We start from the raw sequence: 20,784 nt of genomic DNA, 5'->3' as shown, positions 1-20,784 counted from the left end.
CTTTCAGTCCAAATGCTGATGAAGCCTAAGCGTCACCAAGAACACTTACACCCAGATGGTTTTACGTGATCCTCAGAAGCACCGGCCTCTGCATTTTTTGTAACTTCCTTGCTGATCATACGCACCAGGCGATAGATCAAATGAAACGAGGCTACTGTTACCAGTCCCTGTTCACTTATCTCCACGTCGCCTTTCAAAGGCTTAAACCTCCATTTTGTTTTCAGAATATGATAGTACACATATGATGTGTTACGACAGTGAAAGGAACCTGGACCACTGCAGACAGTGCGTTCCTCCAAAAACACACACACACACATGTCATAGTAACAAATGTAAATCCACCTGATGATGGAGGTTTAAACCCTAGGAACGTGTCGTGGAGGTAACTAAACAGTGATTGGTAACAGGAAACCTGTTGTTTCATTTGATGTCAATAACAGTCACGGTAAAGCGTAGCCTAAAATGTTCACATAGAGGTGATAGATGTTACTACCGTATCTTGGTTCACTCTCAGGCTGAATGGAAGATATTCATAATTCATGGTCATGTTCCTGTGATCTTATTCATGACTTTATAACGTTTATGGCACCCCTTTGCGATATGTTTTGTAGACTCAGGCTTTCCTCGAGATGTAGGTTCAAATGGCTCTGAGCACTATGGGACTTAACATCTGAGGTCATCAGTCCCCTAGAACTTAAACCTAACTAACCTAAAGACATCACACACATCCATGCCCGAGGCAGGATTCGAACCTGCGACCGTAGCGGTCGCGCGCTTCCAGACTGAAGAGCCTAGAACCGCTCGGCCACAACGGCTGCCCGGGGTAGGTCGGGTAGTAATGCAGAGCGGATAGTATCGTACAAGAGCTGTATCTGAACTCCAGCTATAGTGGAAGCACTTATCACGACGTTAAGTGTGACATATGAAGCAACTAGACCGCTCGCGTAATTTTGAATCAAATCAGCAGTGAGTTTCGGAGTGGCAACAAGTTTTCGTTTATAGGGAGTTTTTTGATGTAAGAACTTAACTCTGAAGTTCTGTTTTTTGTTTCCAAGTGAGTAATATTGCATTTTTATTGCGTCTTTCGGTACAACCTATATTGGTCTCTGTACTGTACGTCTAGCCCAAATAATACCAATGGCGATGTTAAATTAACACAGATCGTACCGGTCAAAGCAATTTAAGGTTGCATTAGACGAAACACATATTATAAAAATTTAAATTCTTACCTTTTTATAACAGGCGAACCTTGAGAAGGACCAACATAAAAGGAATGAAAATAACGAATAACGTGAAATAAGCCGTAGAAAAAGTCAGACCTCTTAAAAGACAATCTAGGATGTGGGCGAGAAATAAATACCATGAAATACATTAGGTGACAGACTAAAGGCCTTAAGAGAAATAATATGTGATATGAAACCCGTTTTAAGATATAACGAATTTTTTTAATGAGAACAATTAGTGCTGAGCTTGAAACAATGTTTTACGATCAATGGAACGTTCGATGAAGACTGGATTCAGTGCCCATTTGAAAGGGTTGGGCCCTTTGGACAGTGAGCTGAACGTTCTTCACTATACGTGTCGTCATTGTTTCACAAAATGTTAAATATTTTGATTTAAGCTTATTCTATTCAAAATTTTAATAACTTTACTGTGGACCTTTGCATATTTGTGTCATCTTTCCCCCGACGAAACTTTGTACAGAGATCTGTAACTTGTACTTTTATTGGTATAATTTTTATAACAATTTAAGGTCCAATTAATATGTTTCAATTACACTTGAAAATCCAAAGGATGTAAAAATGATTAAAAATCAATGCACATGTATTTTTATGATTTTGAGTTTTATGATTGTATTGTTGTAGTGTTTAGCGTGAAGAATGTTCCAACACAGTCTTCAGAAAAAGTTACAAGTTCGAAAAAGCATTCGTGCGTAATATGATCTCGTTGTTGACACACCCTACGTGACATCTCCTCTTAAGCACCGAGGCAGGCTGCGACTTGGTGGTAGACACCATGAGTTTGCGATAGATAAGGTAGCACTGGCTTTGTACTCCACTCTCTCTCTCTCGCTTTTCAACTGACAGTCCTGTTATAACATCACTCTAACTTATCGTTGTTATGGTCTTCAGTCCGAAGACTGTTTTCATGCAATTCTCCATGCTACTCTATCCTGTGCGAGCATTTGCATCTCTGAATAACTACTGCAACACACATCTTCTTGAATCTGCTTACTGTGCTCATCTCTCGGTCTTCCACTACGATTTTTACCACTCACATTTCCCTCCAATTCCAAACTATTGATCATTTGATGCCTCAGAATATGTCCTACCAAGCGACCTCTTCTTCTAGTCAAGTAGTGCCACAAATTCCTTGACTCCCCCAATTCTGTTCAGTACCTCCTCATTAGGTATGTGATCTACCCACCTAATCTTTAGCATTTTTCTGTCGCACCACATTTCCAACTCTTCTATTCTCTTTTCATCTAACTTGTTTATCGTCCATGTTTCACTTCCACACATGGCTATACTCCAGACAAATATCTTCAGAAAGGACTCCCTAATACTTAACTACGTATTCGATGTTAATAGATTTCTCTTCTTTGAAACGCTTTTCATAAATTTTTCTTATTCTGAAATGCTTTTCTTGCCATTGTCGGTCTACATTTTACATCCTCTCTTCTTCGGCTATTATCAGCTACTTTGCTGCCTAAATAGCAAAATCATCTACACCTTTAAGTATCTCGTTTCCTAATATGATACCTTTAACATCACCTGACTTAATTCGACTATACTCCATTATCCTTGTTTTGCTTTTGTTGTTCATCTTATATCCTCCTTTTAAAACACTGTTTATTCTCTTCAACTGCTCTTCCAAGTCCTTTTCTGTCTCTGACAGAACTGCAATGTCATTGTAAGCCTCAAAGTTCTTATTTCTTCTCCATGTATTTTAATTACTACTCCAAATTTTTCTTTAGCTTCCTTTACTGTTTGTTCAGTGTACAGATTGAGTAACATCGGGGATAGGCACAACCCTGTTTCATTCCTTTCTCAACTACTGCTTTCATCGAGCGAGGTGGCACAGTGGCTAGCACGCTTGACTCGCATTCGGGAGGACGACGGTTCAATCCCGCGTCCGGCCATCCTGATTCAGGTTTTCCGTGATTTCCCAAAGTCGCTTCAAGTAAATGCCAGGATGGTTTCTTTGAGAGGGGATGGCCGATTTCCTTCCTCATCCTTCCCTAATTCGATGGGACCGATGACCTTGCTGTTTGATCCAACTCCCCATATCAACTAATCAACCAACCACTGCTTCGCTTTCATGCCCCTCGACTCTTATTACTGCCGTCTGGTTTCTGTACAAGTTGTAAATAACCTTTCGCTCCATGCTACTTTCAAAATTTGAAACAGCGTATTCCAGTCAACATTTTCAAAATCTTTTTCTAAGTCTACAAATGCTGTAAATGTAGGTTTGCTTTTCCTTAACCTATCTTCTACGAGAAGTAGTAGGGTTAGCATCTCCTCGCGTTTTCCTACAATTCTATGGAATCCAAACTGATCTTTCCCGAGGTCTGCTACTACAAGTTTTTCCATTCTTCTGTAAAGAATTCGTGTTAGTATCTTGCAACCATGATTTATTAATCTGATAACTCGGTAATTTTCAATCCTGTGAGCAAGTGTTTTCTTTGGTATTGGGATTACCACATTCTTAACATTGTTAATAAATGCTCCATTACAATGACTCACATTGTGTGGGGGCGGTAGGATGTACTGACTTAAGTTTACCGGAGATGGAGGTAAGGCACAAGTGTTCTATGTGTGTGAAGACTTGTGGGAATTTTACTAAGTGATATATACTGAAGAGCCAAAGAAATTGATACATGTGCCTAATATCGTGTAGGGACCCCGCGAGCACACAGAAGCGCCGCATTAACTCGACTAATATCTGAAGTGGTGCTGGAGGGAAATGACACCATGAATCCTGTAGCGCTGTCCAAAAATCCGTAAGAGTACGAGGGGATGGACATCTCTTCTGAACAACACGTTGCAAGGCATCCTAGATATGCTCAATAATGTCTGGGGGGTTTGGTGGCCAGCGGAAGTGTTTAAATTCAGAACAGTGATCCTGGAACCACTCGGTAGCAATTCTGGACGTGTAGAGTGTCGCATTGTCCTGCTGACATTGGCCAACTCCGTCGGAATGCACAATGGACATGAATGGATGCAGGTGATCAGACAGGACGCTTACGTACGTGTCACCTGTCACAGTCGTATCTAGACGTATCAGGGGTCCCATATCACTCTAACTGCACACGCCCCACGCCAGTACAGAGCCTCCACCAGCTTGAACAGTCCCTTGCACATATGCAGGGTCCATGGATATAATGAGGTTGTCTCCATACCCGTACACGTCCATCCACTCGATACATCTGAAACGAGACTTGTCTGACCAGGTAACATGTTCACAGTTATCAACAGTCCAGTGCCGTTGTTGACGTCATCAGGCGAGGCGTAAGGCTTGTGTGTCGAGCGGACATCAAGGGTACACGAGTGGGCTGTCGGCTCCGGAACATCATCATATCGATGATGTTTCGTTGAATGGTTCGCAGGCTGACACTTTTTGAGGGCCCAGCATTGAAATCTTCAGCAATTTGCGGAAGGGTTGCACTTCTGTCGCCGGCCGCGGTGGTCTAGTGGTTCTAGGCGCGCAGTCCGGAACCGCGGGACTGCTACGGTCGCAGGTTCGAATCCTGCCTCGGGCATGGATGTGTGTGATGTCTTTAGGTTAGTTAGGTTTAAGTAGTTCTAAGTTCTAGGGGACTGATGACCACAGAAGTTAAGTTCCATAGTGCTCAGAGCCATTTTTTTGTGCTTCTGTCACTTTGAACGATTCTCTTCAGTCGTCGTTGGTCACGTTGTTGCAGGATGTTTTTCCGGCCGCAGTGATGTCGGAGACGGTGTGTTACCTGATTCTTGATATTCGCGGTACACTCCTGAAATGGTCGTACTGGAAAATCCCCACCTGATCGCTACCTCGGAGATGATGTGTCCTATCGCTCGTGCGCCGACTATAACCCCACCTCTAAACTCACAGAAGTCCTCATAACCTGCCATTGTTGCAGCAGTTAACTGATCTAACAACTGCGCCAGACACATGTTGTCTTATACAAGCGTTGCCGACGTCAGCTCCGTATTCTGCATGTTTACTTATCTCTGTATGTGAATACTCATGCATATACCAGTTTATTTGGTGCTTCATTGTAGTTTGCCAGTGTACCAAGGTAGTGGGATACGGAAAGTGAGGCGCAGTACATGTCTTTCTAGGTTTTAGAGGCAGGGACAAATGTTGGGAGAAGCAGGGTTCTGTGTGTATGGGATATAGTCGTGGGATTCAACACCCATGTTTATCCGGTTAGTACTGCTAACAGTATTAGACTATAAGACATAGTATGAGTGCAGAAATAAAAAGGTTGGTACAAGATGTGAAGAGCTGGAGGATGGTTTAAAATCGAAGAATCCTATGGAGGGATGCGGTGCTGATGGAATTGAAAGAGCTGTTTGAAGGAGTGCATCGTGAAATCTGGGAGTGTTAAAAGACACTAGAACTGAGTGCAGTTACCAGCAGACTACGGAAGAAACACAGAAGAGAGGAAACTGGAGTACGTCCACTTGGTACCGGTCGCAAAACAAATGCAACAAAGAAGTAGATGACTACCGCATTGAATGCAGCTTTTAAACAGTGGTAAATAAACATAACTCTGCAACTCTTTGACTGTACTTCGTCATACCTAAGATACGCTACGCTAGTTCAGTGGTACAGAGAACCGCATCAGAAGACGGTGAATTCGTTTCCGTCTTAAGGGGTGGTAGGACGTCAAACGGGACGACTTTGAGCAGGAGAGACACCACAGGAATTTTTAATTTGCGCAGTCTATACTTTTAAAAATACATTCATAAAACTTTGTCAGAATGACCAGGAAGGATTCAGGATTTACACTTATAGTGGTAGAAGTTCAAAAATATAAGAAAATAATATATTTTTTTTACATTTGTATTTCACCTTTTTTTTCACTTACCATTGGCTGCATTTGTTGCTATAGGTACACTTTTCTTCACAAGTAAGGGAGATTCTTCGATGAATTTTGCACAGCCTACAAACCATACTTACAGGTGTATGAAATTCTCGAATTTTCCAAATCTATTAAAACTATGGTAAAAATTGAGATAATTAACTGTACAATTTGAGTTTTTTCTAAACATCTTTTCATAAATTAAATAATTTGTAAGTATGGTTTGTATGCAGTGCAAAATTCATCGAAGAATCTCTCTTACTTATGAAGAAACGTGTACCTATAGCAACAAACGCAGCCAATAAAAGTGAAAAAATGATGAACTTTCACATGTATTAAAAATTATTTTGTTATTTTTTTGAACTTCCACTTCTATGATTGTGAATCCTGAATCCTTCCTGGCCATGCTGATAAAGTTTTATGAATTTATTCGTAAAAGTATAGACAGTGGAAATTAAAATGTCCTGTGGTGTCTCTCCTGCTCCAAGACGGCCCGTTTGACGTCCTACCCCCTTTAATTACCTAGTGCGATAATGAATACGGAATAGTTTGCTAGGAATGTTGAAAAGGCACCGTCGAAGTTGAAGGATGTACGAGGGCACTTGAAAAAATATATTCCACATGTCATCCGACACTAATACCATTGAACAACGAGAGTGGCACATTGTCAGAAGAGAGTATGAGCTCCGGGGTTCCTGCAGAGAGAGTTCTGTTGCGTTGCACATAACAACTGCAACAGAGTGTGCGACTGAAACAATGTCGCAACTGAAAACGAATTCCAAAACTGAAGTACGCGGTACAGTACAATTATTGTGGAGAAAACGTCTAAATCACACAAAGATTCACTGTGACATTGTGGCGGTTGATGTTGTTGTGGTCTTCAGTCCAGAGATTGGTTTGATGCAGCTCTCCATGTTACTCTATCCTGTGCAAGCTTCTTCATCTCCCAATACCTCCTGCAACCTTCATCCTTCTGAAACTGTTTAGTGTATTCATCTCTTGGTCTCCCTGTACGAATTTTACCCTCCACGCTGCCTTCCAGTACTAAATTGGTGATCCCTTGATGCCTCAGAATATGTTCTACCAAGCGACCCCTTCTTCTAGTCAAGTAGTGCCACAAATTTCTCTTCTCCTCAGTTCTGTTCAATACCTCCGCATTAGTTGTGTGATCTACCCATCTAATCTTCAGCATTCTTCTCTAGCACCACATTTCGAAAACTTCTATTTTCTTCTTGTATAAACTACTTATCGTCCACGTTTCACTTCCATACATGGTGTAACATTATGTGATTGGCTTATCATTTTAAACCATTCTCTAATCGAGCAGACGTTCGGCAACAGCTACAGTTAGCAAATAATGTTGCGAGAATGTAAAAGGTGAGCGTCCTGTGACGTAACGTGTTTATTGTCGAAACGCAGTCAGAGATGCGGTGAGTTACTGACTTCGAAAACTGCGGCGCGAAAAACGGACAGAAGAAGAACACTTTTACACATTCTTTTGATGTTCCAGATATTCTCGATGAACAGTTAGTCAGTTACTCATTTTCTCTTGTCTCTTGCAAATTGTGTCGGACGCGCATGTCTTGCCGCCGTATTATTATTGTTAAAAATAATATTATTTTAGTGTAAAGTAAAAGTCCAATACTAAAAGTGCAATACTGCATAGCAGTAGATTTATTGTGCGACGTGTATGTGAAAACGTCAAAGGAATTATTTTCATTACGAGAAGAGAAGTGCCAGTCAAAACGGCATCCATGTTAAATCCTTCATTGCAGTGTAAGTTCATCTATTAATTGCCATAAATTCAGAGTTAAATGGAACTGGTGTATGGACTATTTATTTAGTATAGAATCTACGTCTCACTCCTTCATGAAGTTATTTAATTTACTTTATGTTTCTGCCAAATAGAGAGTTCACAGTCACGAATTCTTTCATCGAAATCGGACGGAAGTTGCATGCGGCGAAATATTTTCTCCGTGCCATATTCTACTGGTCAGTGCATGATAAACTACGGCCCCTTAGGAAATTCATGTTGAGCTATCCAAAAATAATTATATTTTGAATAGGCATTAGCTCTCCTCTGCAATGCAATTTCCGACTGATCAAATGATCCAACAAGAAACAGCCGCACACGGTCGGCGTTCGCAAAGATATTTCCACCACTGATTATAGCTATATGTTACAGCACAAATGTAAACATATTGTTATAATTAGCGACAACGAACGGGGACATTTATAACTGTATGTTTATGTGTACACATTACCTAAACATATCGTTATAATTGGCGCCCGAACAGGGACGCGAATTTAAAAAAAAACTCAAAGGAATAAAAATTTATATAAGATACGCATTATGGAGATATTCATAAAGAATTGTAGCTAATCTTGTCCTTTTTATTTGTTACATGGCATCAAACACCATCCAATAAAATTCCCATTGAGCGAAAGAAACGAGATATTCAGTGGAAATTACGGAAGAGAGATTTTTTTTGGAACAGAATTTGTGCGTCATGGAGGGGCATGTGGTCAGCACACCACTCTCCCGGCCTTATGTGAATTTCCGAGACCGGAGCCGCTACTTCTCAATCAAGTACCTCCTCAGTTTGCCTCAAAAGGGCTGAGGGCACCCCGCTTGTCAACAGCGCTCGGCAGACCGGATGATCACCTATCCAAGGGCTAGCCCAGCTCGACAGCGCTTAACTTCGGTTATCTGACGGGAACCGGTGTTACCACAGCGGCAATGCCGTTGGCTGGCTGTTAGTATAGGTGTTACTTAATTTGCAGCCGATTTCGGTGTTACATTACACTATCTTGGATTTGTCAGTGATACCATGTTGTTGTGTGGATACCGGTTAATCATCGTTAGAGTTCACATAATATAAAAGAATCGGTATCCAGTCTCTACAGTCTCCTATCGTGCGTATGCTGTGAACGGCTGCAGGACAGCTGCTGGACGAAGTGCTGCCACAGTTCAAACCATATACAGGAACGAAGGTTGGAAAGACTGGATGTCAACTTTTTTGTACTACGGGACGTGTAATGATGAATACGCGGTACCCAAATGACAACCTGGAATCACTGACGCGCCTCAGTACAGTGTCATGCAACGCCGAAGTCTACAGCAAGTTACGTAAGACCTCTAATACACAACTACATACAGAAAGGCAAACAGATGATGATATTAAATGACAGCGATCGGCAACATAAGACAACACGTCATTTTCTTATCAAGAGACTGATTCTGATGGTTTCTCACTAAGAGTCGAAACACGTTGCCATGAATCCACCAAAAGCGATGAAGGTTCATGTGAATAAGTATGTACACTACTGGCCATTAAAATTGCTACACCTCGAAGATGACGTGCTGCAGACGCGAAATTTAACCATCAGGAAGAAGATGCTGTGACATGCAAACGATTAGCTTTTCAGAGCATTCACACTGGGTTGGCGCCGGTGGCGACACCTACAACGTGCTGACATGAGGAAAATTTCTAACCAATTTCTCATACACAAACAGCAGTTGACCGGCGTTTCCTGGTGAAACGTTGTTGAGATGCCTCGTGTAAGGAGGAGAAATGAGTACCATCACGTTTCCGACTTTGATAAAGGTCGGATTGTAGCCTATCGTGATTGTGGTTTATCGTATCGCGACATTGCTGCTCGCGTTGGTCGAGTTCCAATGACTGTTAGCAGAATATGGAATCGGTGGGTACAGGAGGGTAATACGGATTGCCGTGCTGGATCCCAACGGCCTCGTATCACTAGCAGTCGAGATGACAGGGATCTTATCCGCATGGCTGTAACGGATCGTGCCGCCACGTCCCCATCCCTGAGTCAACAGATGGGGACGTTTGCAAGACAACAACCATCCGTACGAACAGTTAGGCGACGTTTGCAGCAGCATGGACTATCAGCTCTGAGACCACGGCTGCGGTTACCCTTGACGCTACATCACAGACAGGAGCGTCTGCGATGGTGTACTCAACGACGAACCTGGTTGCACGAATGGCAAAACGTCATTTCTTCGGATGAATCCAGGTTCTGTTTACAGCATCATCATGGTCGCATCCGTGTTTGGCGACATCGCGGTGAACGCACGTTGGAAGCGTGTATTCGTCATCGCCATACTCGCGTATCACCCGACGTGATGGTATGGGGTGCCATTGGTTACACGTCTCGGTCACCTCTTCTTCGCATTGACGGCGCTTTCAACTGTGGACGTTATGTTACGACCCGTGGCTCTACCCTTCATTCGGTCCCCCTGAAGCCCTACATGCCAGCAGGATAATGCACGACCGCATGTTGCAGGCCCTGTACGGTCCTTTCTGGATACAAAAAATGTTCGACTGCTGCCCTGCCCAGCACATTCTCCAGATCTCTCGCCAATTGAAAACGTCTGGTCAATGGTGGCCGAGCAACTGGCTCGTCACAATACACCAGTCACTACTCTTGATGAACTGTGGTATCGTGTTGAAGGTGCATGGGCAGCTGTACCTGTACACGCCATTCAAGCTCTGTTTGACTCAATGCCCCGGCGTATCAAGACCGTTATTACGGCCAGAGGTGGTTGTTCTGGGTATTGATTTCTCAGGATCTATGCACCCAAACTGCGTGAAAAATGTAATCGCATGTCAGTTCTAGTATAATATATTTGTCCAGTGAATACCCGTTTATCATCTGCATTTCTTCTTGGTGTAGCAATTTTATTGTCCAGTAGCGTATGTTAGATAAACACAGCATAAGAATGTCACATTCTTAAAGAATTACATAATGTTTATGTTGCAGTCACAGATATATATGTTTAATGTATGAGTAGTCCCGGTCTTCCTAGATCATCTTAAGTTTTATGCAGCTGCGCATCAAATCGTTGTGTCTGAGTCGGAACTACGTACCGGAATACTGTGACGGCCCGATAGAGAGATGACGGGATGCTGACGCTACTACGTACATAAGCCAGGGAGCTCGAAACAACGAGTACTGGTACAATATGGACCTGAGACTGGAAAGTAAAAGAGTTAAAATGTTTAAATTATCAATACATTTGCAGAATTCTCCAGCGACGAGTATGAGTAACGAGTGAAATTTCATTGGTGGTGAAAAGGATATTTAAGGATTCTTTGAAAAGGAAGGTAATGTGTCGAAGGATGATGTGCGGGCATAATTAGAAGAGCTATTAGAAGGAGTGCAAAGTGTTTTGGGGCGCGGGCGCCGCTATTGAGCGACGCAGGGCGCATTGGGCACGAGCCGCGGGGGCGGGGCAGGCGCGCGCACGCGCAGAGCTAGCCGGCCGCGGCGGCCGCACGGTGCTGCCGCCTGGCGGCGCCCGGGGCGCGGCCGGGACCGCAGCCGCAGCGCCGGCAGCAGCAGCAGCAGCAGCAGCGCGCCAGCCCGCGCCGGCCGGACCTTCGCCGTAGCCGCGTCCCAGTCGCGCAGTGTGCCAAGATGGCGGACCGGGTGCGCAAGAAGGCAGGCCGCGCCGCCTGCTAGGAGTGCGACGGCGATGGCGCAGTGGCAGTAGCGGCCGCCGCTCCCTCCTCGAACGAGAGGCGCTCGCGCGTCCGCGTGTGCTTCTTCCGGTGTGCTCGTGTGCGTACTCGCGTTCGTCGTCCGGCGGTCCGGCCGGAGCGCCTAGGGAGGAAGAAGTGTAGTAGCAGCAGCAGAGAGAGAGAGAGAGGGGACAAGTGCGAGAGTGTGCGTGTGAGCGATAGCCTTAGATGCCCTCGGCAGGGCCAGCATGGTAACGGGCTGCCTGTGCGAATCGCGGCGGCCGGTTCCAGAGCTCGGGTCAGTGGCGGCTCGTACTGCGGGAGCGAGGGGCAGGCTGAGGGCGGCGCTGGTCGTGCTGGCCGTGGCCGTGGCCGTGCTCGTGGCCGGCCGCCTCCCTCGCCCTCGCTGCAGGCGGCGCTCGGCCGCCCCGGCGCCCGCCGCCCCCCACAGCCAGCAGCGTCAGCAGCTCAGCGCCCAGCAGCAGCGGCCGCGTCAGCAGCGCGCGGCGGGCCGCCCGTGCTCCGTCGCCGCCGCCGCCGCCGGCTCCCGCTCGCAGCCGCCGGCGCCCCGCGAACGCGACCGCGGCCGGCACAGCAACTCGGGCGGTGGCAGGATCGGCTCCCTGCAACCGAAATGCACCTCACAAGGCGGCGCCGACAACTCTTAGCTCTTCTTTCTGTCGAAGCTGTCAACACTCTCCACCATCAGCAGCACCGCTACTACTACAACAACCACAACTACGACAACGACGAGAGGCACGGAGGCGACAGCGACTGGAACGACGACAGCAGCGTCGCGGACGAGCGGCAGGGGAGCAGCGGACACCACCCCGGCGCGCTGTTGACAACCACGCCACGTCGTGAAGTCGTCGTCAGACAATGCCCCTGGCCTGTACGGCGCCACCTATTCTCCCAGCGACGAAGACGACAAACGGAACAAGAGCGACATCGAGAGCGATCGAGCAGCAGCAGCAGCAGCGGCGCCGGAGCCACGTCAGAAACTCGGCAGCAGCAGCAGCAGCAGCGGCGGAAGCAGCGACATCGGTCTCGGGAGAGCAAGCCGCGGCCCAGGGCGGTCCCAGTTCGAGCACCGTCGCCGCCATCCTCCTGTTCGTCCTGATACTGCCGGCGGCACCCGACCCGGCGGCGGCGGCGGCGGCGACGGGCGCGCACCACAACGCGACGACGCCGCTCTCGCTCCTGAACCCCTGGTTGTCAGCCTGTGATATCGCGGACCCGGCCACCGCGCCGGACCTCAGGGGCAGCTGCAGTGCGCGGGACGCGATGCCCTCTCTCTCGGATAATAATCACTACAGTAATAATTACGATAGCGGAGTTAATAAGCAGCGTAACAATAATAGTAGTAGTAATTACGGTAGGGACACGCAGGCGGCGGCGGCGGCGGCGGCGGCGGCGGTGGAGGCCGAGATGACGACGGGTCGGCTCAACGGGCAGGTGTCGGAGGGCCCGGGGCCGCCGTGCGGGGGCGGGGGCGGAGCAGACCGAGAGTGCCTTTGCGGGGGCGTGCGGCTGGACGAGGCGGCGGCAGCGGTGGCGTGCGCGGCGGCCCCCGGCCGGCGGGAGGCGGCGCTGCGGCGGCTGCGGCTGCGCCAGTGCTGCGGCCGCGCGCCGCTCGACGCGCTCAAGCCCGAGGCGCGCGCCGCCGCGCTGCGCGGCCCGGCCGCCGCCTGCCGCGCGCACCTGCGCGCCCTCGCGCGCCTCGACGCGCTCGCCGCCACGCTCGCCTGCAAGTTCGACGAGCTGCTGCGCCGCTACGACTGCGCGCAGGACTACTCCGTCAGCTTCGGCTGCGCCCACTGCCAGGTAGGCCGCAGCGTCGCCCGCGTCCCACGACGCGCCGCGCCGCGCCGCACACGCGCCATCGATCCGCCGCGCCGCGCCGCGACGCTACTCCACGTGGCGCCCGGCGAGCGTCGTGACACGCCGTGCTACGCCCCCTCCGGCGAACACCCCCTACAATCTGCCAATCCACTGAAGCCTGTGTGTACGCGAGGCTTTCGGAATTTTCCCATTTCACATTTTCGACGCTACTGCCGAGAAACAATAGGGAGGACATTCCGCCATAGGGTTTATTTGAGTCGATGGGTACATAAACTGTTTACCGAGCGAGGTGGCGCAGTCGTTACCACACTGGACTCGCATTCGGGAGGACGACGGGTCAATCCCGCGTCCGGACTCCTGATTTAGGTTTTCCGTGATTTCCTTAAAATGCCGGGATGGTTCCAATCACAGGGCACGGCCGACTTCCTTCCCCATCCTTCCCTAATCCGAGACCGATGACCTCACTGTTTGCTCTCTTCTCCCAAATCAATCCAAATCCAAAATCCATAAACTGTTTAGTGACTATACCGGTACCCCACAAATATTTCTCGGTCGTGGGATGTGTCAGAGCAAGTTGGGAGTACCAGCCGACTCTTTTACCACAAATGCCTCGATTATTTCATTTACGTAGCCCGCAGTTTGCTAAATTGGTCGCAGATGAAGGAATTGCATTGCAGAGAAAACAAGTAGGCCTTCATTTATTAATCCATCATTGCTTCAAACCAGTCTTGGTTGCAATTTTATTTTATTTTATTTTATTTCTTTTTTTTTTTCAACGACGCGTTTCGCCTTATTTAGGCATCTTCAGGTTATCTTTTCTAGATGGACACGAGAGGCACCAAGATCTGCATAACGCGTTCCCGTTCACAGGAGCGAGTAACTGTTACTGTTGGAAAATAATAAAAAAAACTAAAATTGCAACCAAGACTGTTTTTAACCAAGACTGTTAAGCACTGGTTTCCTGTTATGTCACATATGGACTGGAAGAATTTCTATTAATGCATTTTTTTACGAGTTTCGACGTCAGCCGTCATCAGAACTCTCGTTCAGAAAAGAAACCAAAGGATCACAAAGTTACATGGTTGACTTGAAACGAACTTGAGCAGATGAGGAGCCTGATCAAGGTCGTTTCAACCAAGTATATTTGTGATCCTCTGGTTTTTATCCGAACCAGGGTTACGTAGGCAGATGTCGCCGAAACGCTTAAAAAAATGGATTAATAAACGAAGAAACACTGATTTCTGGTTTTCTCTGCATCACAAATCCTTCATCTGCAACTATTCAGCGAATTTCAGACTACGTAAATTATTCACCACGGTCGCATCCATTCTGGATACCTTAACGGTACACCTTTGTTGCCTTGATTGTCCTTAATATGGTTCAAATGGCTCTGAGCTCTATGGGACTTAACTTCTGAAGTCAAAAAAATTGTTCAAACGGCTCTGAGCACTATGGTCATCAGTCCCCTAGAACTTAGAACTACTTAAACCTAACTAACCTAAGGACATCACACACATCCATGCCCGAGGCAGGATTCGAACCTGCGACCGTAGCGTGTGTTTAATAGATATGTTACAGTTAATCGGTTTCGACTCTAATGACTCATCGCCGAAAGTAAAAATCCTATATTTTGTTACGAAAGCACCACGTCAAGTCGCCAACAAACAATAAATTTGGTCACTCACAATCGATTTCAAGTGACCACAATGACTCTCTGCTGATGGCTTCAGCTGTTGCTTTCGTATCAAAATATTGGATTTTGGCTTTTGATGATGAGACGAACGCTCTCAATGCATTTGTGGATAAAATAATGTAATCCAAATAGAACGCGTTCCCCAGTCTGACAATGTCAAATCTCGTTGGATAGTCAAACTTTGGTGATATAGTGATGTGAAGTGTGAACCTGGAAACAGTAAATTTCGCGAGATCTACCCGGTCGGACACAGGAATTTTCCAGACTGCCTTTACTCTAGCCTTCTGCTCTCAGTGAAGCGAATATATGCCTTCTGCTCTCAGTGAAGCGAATATATGCCAGGAACGACGCGTTAAACTGTAGGCCCCTTCCCCTGTGGGTTTACTGTGGTAGGTTATGGACGTGCAAGTTCACGAAGTGATGTACATTTCAAAGAACTTACGAACAGGCGGCTGAACATCCGTCTTGAAGGACTCCCAGTCAATCAGCCCTTAAGCAATTACTTTCATTGGGCAGGAGTAGCAGCCTCTTCTAGTACAAGGCTCAATGTAGTGTTGACTCCTGGCCTATTCTGACGCACCCATCGGCCAAGAAGTGTTTATGGCCTACTGATAATCACTTCTTTTCAGTCGAAACAATTTGTGTGATCATCGACTGAAATAAAGCGTACAGTTTCTCTTTCAACTAACAGGCTGCGATGGGATCTCTAGGCAGTTATCACTATGCAAAGATGCTTTCATACAATGACGTAGCATTTTCATGGTGAGAAGATGTTTTTGTTGCGATCTTCACTCAGTCTGAAGACTAGTGTAATGCAGCTGACTATGCTTGTCTATTTAGAACAAAACCCATCATCTGTACATAACTGCCACAACCTACATCCACGTGTAACTGCGTGCCGCTGTCAGGCTTTGTTGTCTCTACAATGCTACAATCCTACAGGTCCCCCTCCCGTTACACACGCATCCCTCCATGTTTAATTTGACTATTCCTTGTTGTCTTAGGATTCGTCCTATCAACCGATAGCCTTTTTTTAGTCAAGTTTTGTCATACATAGCTATATGTCAAATGCTTGCGATACATCATAGTGATATGCAGAAAAGTCTACAGAGAAGCGGTGATTTCTGCAAGGAATGGCAGTTTCAACGTTAATAAATGTAACGTAGAGCACGTGAAGATCTGTCACCGTTGCAGCACACTATTGCAATCGATCATAGTAACTACCCTAAAACACATAGGAGTAACCATTCGGAGAAACCTAACCTGATTGTAAGAAAAGCAGATGCCAGGCTGAGATTCTGTGGGTGAATTTTAAGGAAATATAATACATCCACGAAAGAAGTTACTTACAAAACACTTGCTCGACCAATTCTTGAGTATTGCCCTCTAGTTAAAAAACTCCAGGTTGGATTAACAGAAGACACACAGAAGATCTAATGAAAAACGATGTATTTTGTCACGGGATCGCTTAGTCGACGCGTGATCGTTACGGAGATGATCAAAAAACTCCAGTGGCAGATGCTACAAAAGAGGCATTGTGCTTCACAGAGGGGAACACTGTTGTAGTTTCAAGATGTTGTGTTCCAAGAAGAGCCGCGAAACATATCACTTCCTCCAACACACGTCTCGCCACTGACAGATACGAGAGAATCAGAGAAATTAGAGCTGACATGGAGAATAAACGACAATTATTCTTCCCACACGCCATTCGTGAATCAACAGTGGAGGGATAAAATAGGGGGGGGGGGGGGGGGAAGTCAGCGGTGCCAAAGTACCGTCGTCTACACTCCGTAAGGTGGCTCATGGAGTGTAGGCGTTGATGTAAATGTAAACATACTGTAAAAGTGTTTATACGACGCACGGGAGATTTTCCCTTTTTAACTACCAGGATACATTAGGATATTTCGGTAGGCAACCCTGTGAATAGGACCTCCTTGTCCAGGACATTGTATTTTTGTGATGCAGATATGTAAAACTATGTATGCAGCCACTAAATTTAGGGTATGCAGCTGCGTAAATTCCACCTGTTCAACTGAGATTTCGACCGCGTCTTCGACCATCCTTGCAATGAGTTAAGAGGCTGACGACATGGCACCGTATCACCACTTGCTACCTCTTCTTCTGCATCCACATCTACGTCTCTTGACTGCTCCCGAGTGTGACACACACCCGAAATGTCAGTTGTAGAAGTGAAATCTGGACGACTACATTATTTAACCCGTGAAAAGCTGTGAATGGACACTATGCGCTCTACTTCCCTGCAGTTACTGTGTCATTCTGAAGCACTCGGGTATACGACCAGTATTTCTACTACAATTTAATTTGGTGCCAGGTCCGTTATTGTGTAGGATATTGACCACGACATCTGATGATGATATTTAGTCCCAAACCGATTTCGTATACATGAGGTACAGCGATTATGACTGTGTTGTAATGACGTAGAGCAGAATGGAAGAATACTATGATTGTCGTACGTATTTTACTTACAACTGATAGGGTTGATAGAAGAGATAGAGAAGATCCAACGGAGAGCAGCGCGCTTCGTTACAGGATCATTTAGTAATCGCGAAAGCGTTACGGACATGATAGTTAAACTTCAGTGGAAGACTGCAGGAGAGACGCTCAGTAGCTCGGTACGGGCTTTTGTTGAAGTTTCGAGGAGTCAAGCAGTATATTGCTCCCTCCTACCTATATCTCGCGAAGAGACCATGAGGATAAAATCAGAGAGATTAAAGCCCACACAGAAGCATACCGACAATCTTTCTGTCCACAACAATACGAGACTGGAATAGAAGGGAGAACCGATAGAGGTACTCAAGGTACCCTCCGCCACACACCGTCAGGTGGCTTGCGGAGTATGGATGTAGATGTAGATGTAGATGTAGATAGCAACGGACAACGCTGTAGTCCCATTTCAGAAGTCACTTCTAATGACTTATATTCGATTCCAATAATAAAACAACGGTTAGCTGTGGAAGTTAATAACACTTAAGTTAGCCGATCACAAATGTAAAAATTGTCTAAGTCACAGTAATTTAATAATAAGAAATTATAATTTTTTCACTAATCAGATATTAGGTAGTAAACTTCTTCGTGTGCTTTTTCATATATACTTGTAACTGTATTTTTTTAATTTAACCCATTACCTGTTTAGTGTCCTCTGCATATCCTTGAATTTTAGGACACTTAGTATATACAAAATGTCAAAAACAACATTGATCTGCGTTACACGAATCGAAGGATACTTCATAATGCTAGGAATCGAACCCTATGATGCTTGCTAGAAATATGTATTCCTAACAATAATTTTTCTCAATGGGGTAAACATACGAAAAGAACCAAAAACAATCCAAGTTATCTCAAAGATGAAAGTGGGCCACTAATACAGACTGGGAGAATTAAGGTGCAAAATACAGAAAAATTCGTTGGAAAATGTAATAAGACCCAGCGTGATGATATCTGGTCCCACCAAAGTATAACAACTAGCAAACTCAGATGTTTTATGACGATCTGAAATATCCAGTCATTATACTTCCCATTTCAGTTGACTTTACAGTCATGAAACATTGAAATTATTACACAAGAAAAAACATATCTGGCTGTGTACCACAATCCTTCAATTCTCTCGAACTGCGTTTCGGGTATTAGTGAAATTTCGGTGTAATGCTAGAAAATGGCATGAAAGAATCGTTCTTCTGGCACCTGGCCTTCTTTATTAACTGATATTGCAATTTCAACTATTTTTGTCATTTCAAAGTACAATCACTTTATGGTATTGCATGGTATAGAAACAATATCACAGATACCGTCCTATTTTGAGAATTCAAAGAAAGAAATGACTGAAAGCACAAAACATGTGAATAAAATTTGTCAGTCATGGTATCTCGCAAACACAAATGCCAATGCCATCTGGAAAATCGGCTTGGAACCTTGAGCCCAGAACACGTGCATTTGAAGTTAAGGAATAAAGCCAAATTTCTGTTTCCTTGTGTGATAGTTATTTTTTCAGTTAAGTTGTGTAATAGTAACATATTTAGTTCAGTTTTAGCGGAAGATACGTTTCCACTTAAGTCAGTCAGTGCTTAAACCTGTAGTTAGGCGTAACTGCGAAAATCAATCTCGTGACAGCTGCTTCCCACTGTTGCCGAAGCATTGCTGGACGACGTTATTGCAGGGACGTGGGTTCAGCGTACAGCTCTCTCGATCATTTGCGCCGGATTTCGATACCGGAGACACTGTTTTTCCGTCTGGTAGTTCCGCACATATCATCACAAGTGGTCTCAATACCAATGCACCAGCAAAGGTAAAGTCCTTGTCAGTACAGGGTACAGAACTAAGGTTCTGCACCCGGCAGCCAGACTCGTGACGCCTCATTCACTTAATCCTGTCCAAGCACGTCTATCTTTCTTTTTGTCCTCTTCTCTGTGACTTTGTAGAACAGGAGATAAAAGCACTTGAGAACATTTGTCGGAAAGTTCGAACACTAGCCAGGTGTTAAAAGTAGAGCGTACACCGCTGGGCAGTGAAAGCCTGAGAAACATCCTCAAAGTAGTGGCAATACGAATTCTCCGCTACAGGGCGATTTTCTTCTCTTGGTAGCATGGCCAGAGACCAGCGTCGCGTAAGGCGTAGCCAGGAACATCTTTGACTTTAGCAGGCCGTTGACACGTGCACTGACTCAGGAACGGATCGTGGCTTCAGTTCTGGGTTGGGAGAGCGGCTGGCAGAGGGGTCAAAGTTTGTTACTAGATTTCACCTCTCCTCCATAAAATATAATTTGACGTCAGTCTCACTCTTAACCTGTCACAGGCTCACGTGGTTTTTATAATAACAGCAATAAAATATATAAAATGTTTGACGAAAAACTGGTATTGATGTTCCACAATAATTTGCATGTAGTAAACCATTGCTAACCGTCTTTCGTCTTTCAGGGCCCTCCTTGACAACTGAAGACTAAACGGATATTCCACACAACGACAACGAGAGTTTACACCTGTGCAAAGATTGTTTTTTCCAGGATATGTGGCCTGTTATGACTATTCATCTAAACGGAAAACAGAAGCGTAATGGAATACACTCGGAAGCTATGTACAAACAAACCTCTCATTACATTATGCTCAAAAGGTTAAATGAATAAGAATGTGATGGCCAAAATAGTACACGAATGGGTACTGGCACAGAGTACTATGCTATAGGGGCAAAATGACTGGTTGACGTGAGGAACAGGCGAAAAAAAGAGGGAAGGGGAGCATAGGAGAAGAAGCAGGCGGAGTAATGTGGTTGAGGAACAGTTATACTATTTACAACAAGCATATTATGGTGAAAATATTAACTGGCTGCTGCTGCTTCAGCAAGGGTTAATAATGGAACCTTATTTTTGATCATTAAGGGTTAAATCAGCATTTAATCGTGTACTGTTTTAGCCTGTACTTTCTTATAATTTCACTCAGTGTTTATAATGTAATATAAGGTTTATTGTTCATAGCTTCTTGCTGTATTTCGTTGTAGTTATGTTTTTCGTATAGATATACAATCCTAAATGTTCATATATCGTTGGCAAAACAAGCTTTGTACTATAGCTGATATTGTGTGGGCTGTCTGCTTAGTCTTAAGTTTTCTGAGGACGCTCTAGAAAGCCAAAAGCCAGTTAACAACCAACTATCAAATACATATTGTTGTGGAACATCAAAATG

The 20,784-nt window shown here is 45.3% G+C and overlaps 1 protein-coding gene across 1 annotated transcript in view; it reads left to right on the top strand.

Annotated features, from left to right (window-relative positions):
* Window positions 1-12,132: 12,132 nt before the first annotated feature.
* Window positions 12,133-20,784, top strand: part of LOC126455949 (uncharacterized) — a 39,064-nt gene continuing 30,412 nt past the window's right edge. Inside the window, exons 1-2 of the mRNA XM_050091706.1 lie at window positions 12,133-13,095; window positions 13,171-13,557. Coding sequence (XP_049947663.1) covers window positions 12,436-13,095; window positions 13,171-13,557 — 1,047 coding nt within the window. The 5' untranslated portion in view covers window positions 12,133-12,435. The remainder of the gene's footprint in view (window positions 13,096-13,170; window positions 13,558-20,784) is intronic.

The sequence above is a fragment of the Schistocerca serialis genome, chromosome 2 (assembly GCF_023864345.2).
Source record: "Schistocerca serialis cubense isolate TAMUIC-IGC-003099 chromosome 2, iqSchSeri2.2, whole genome shotgun sequence".
Classification (NCBI taxonomy): domain Eukaryota; kingdom Metazoa; phylum Arthropoda; class Insecta; order Orthoptera; family Acrididae; genus Schistocerca; species Schistocerca serialis.
The sequence above is the reverse complement of the archived record's forward strand: the minus strand, read 5'-3'. Positions and strand labels throughout refer to the sequence as shown.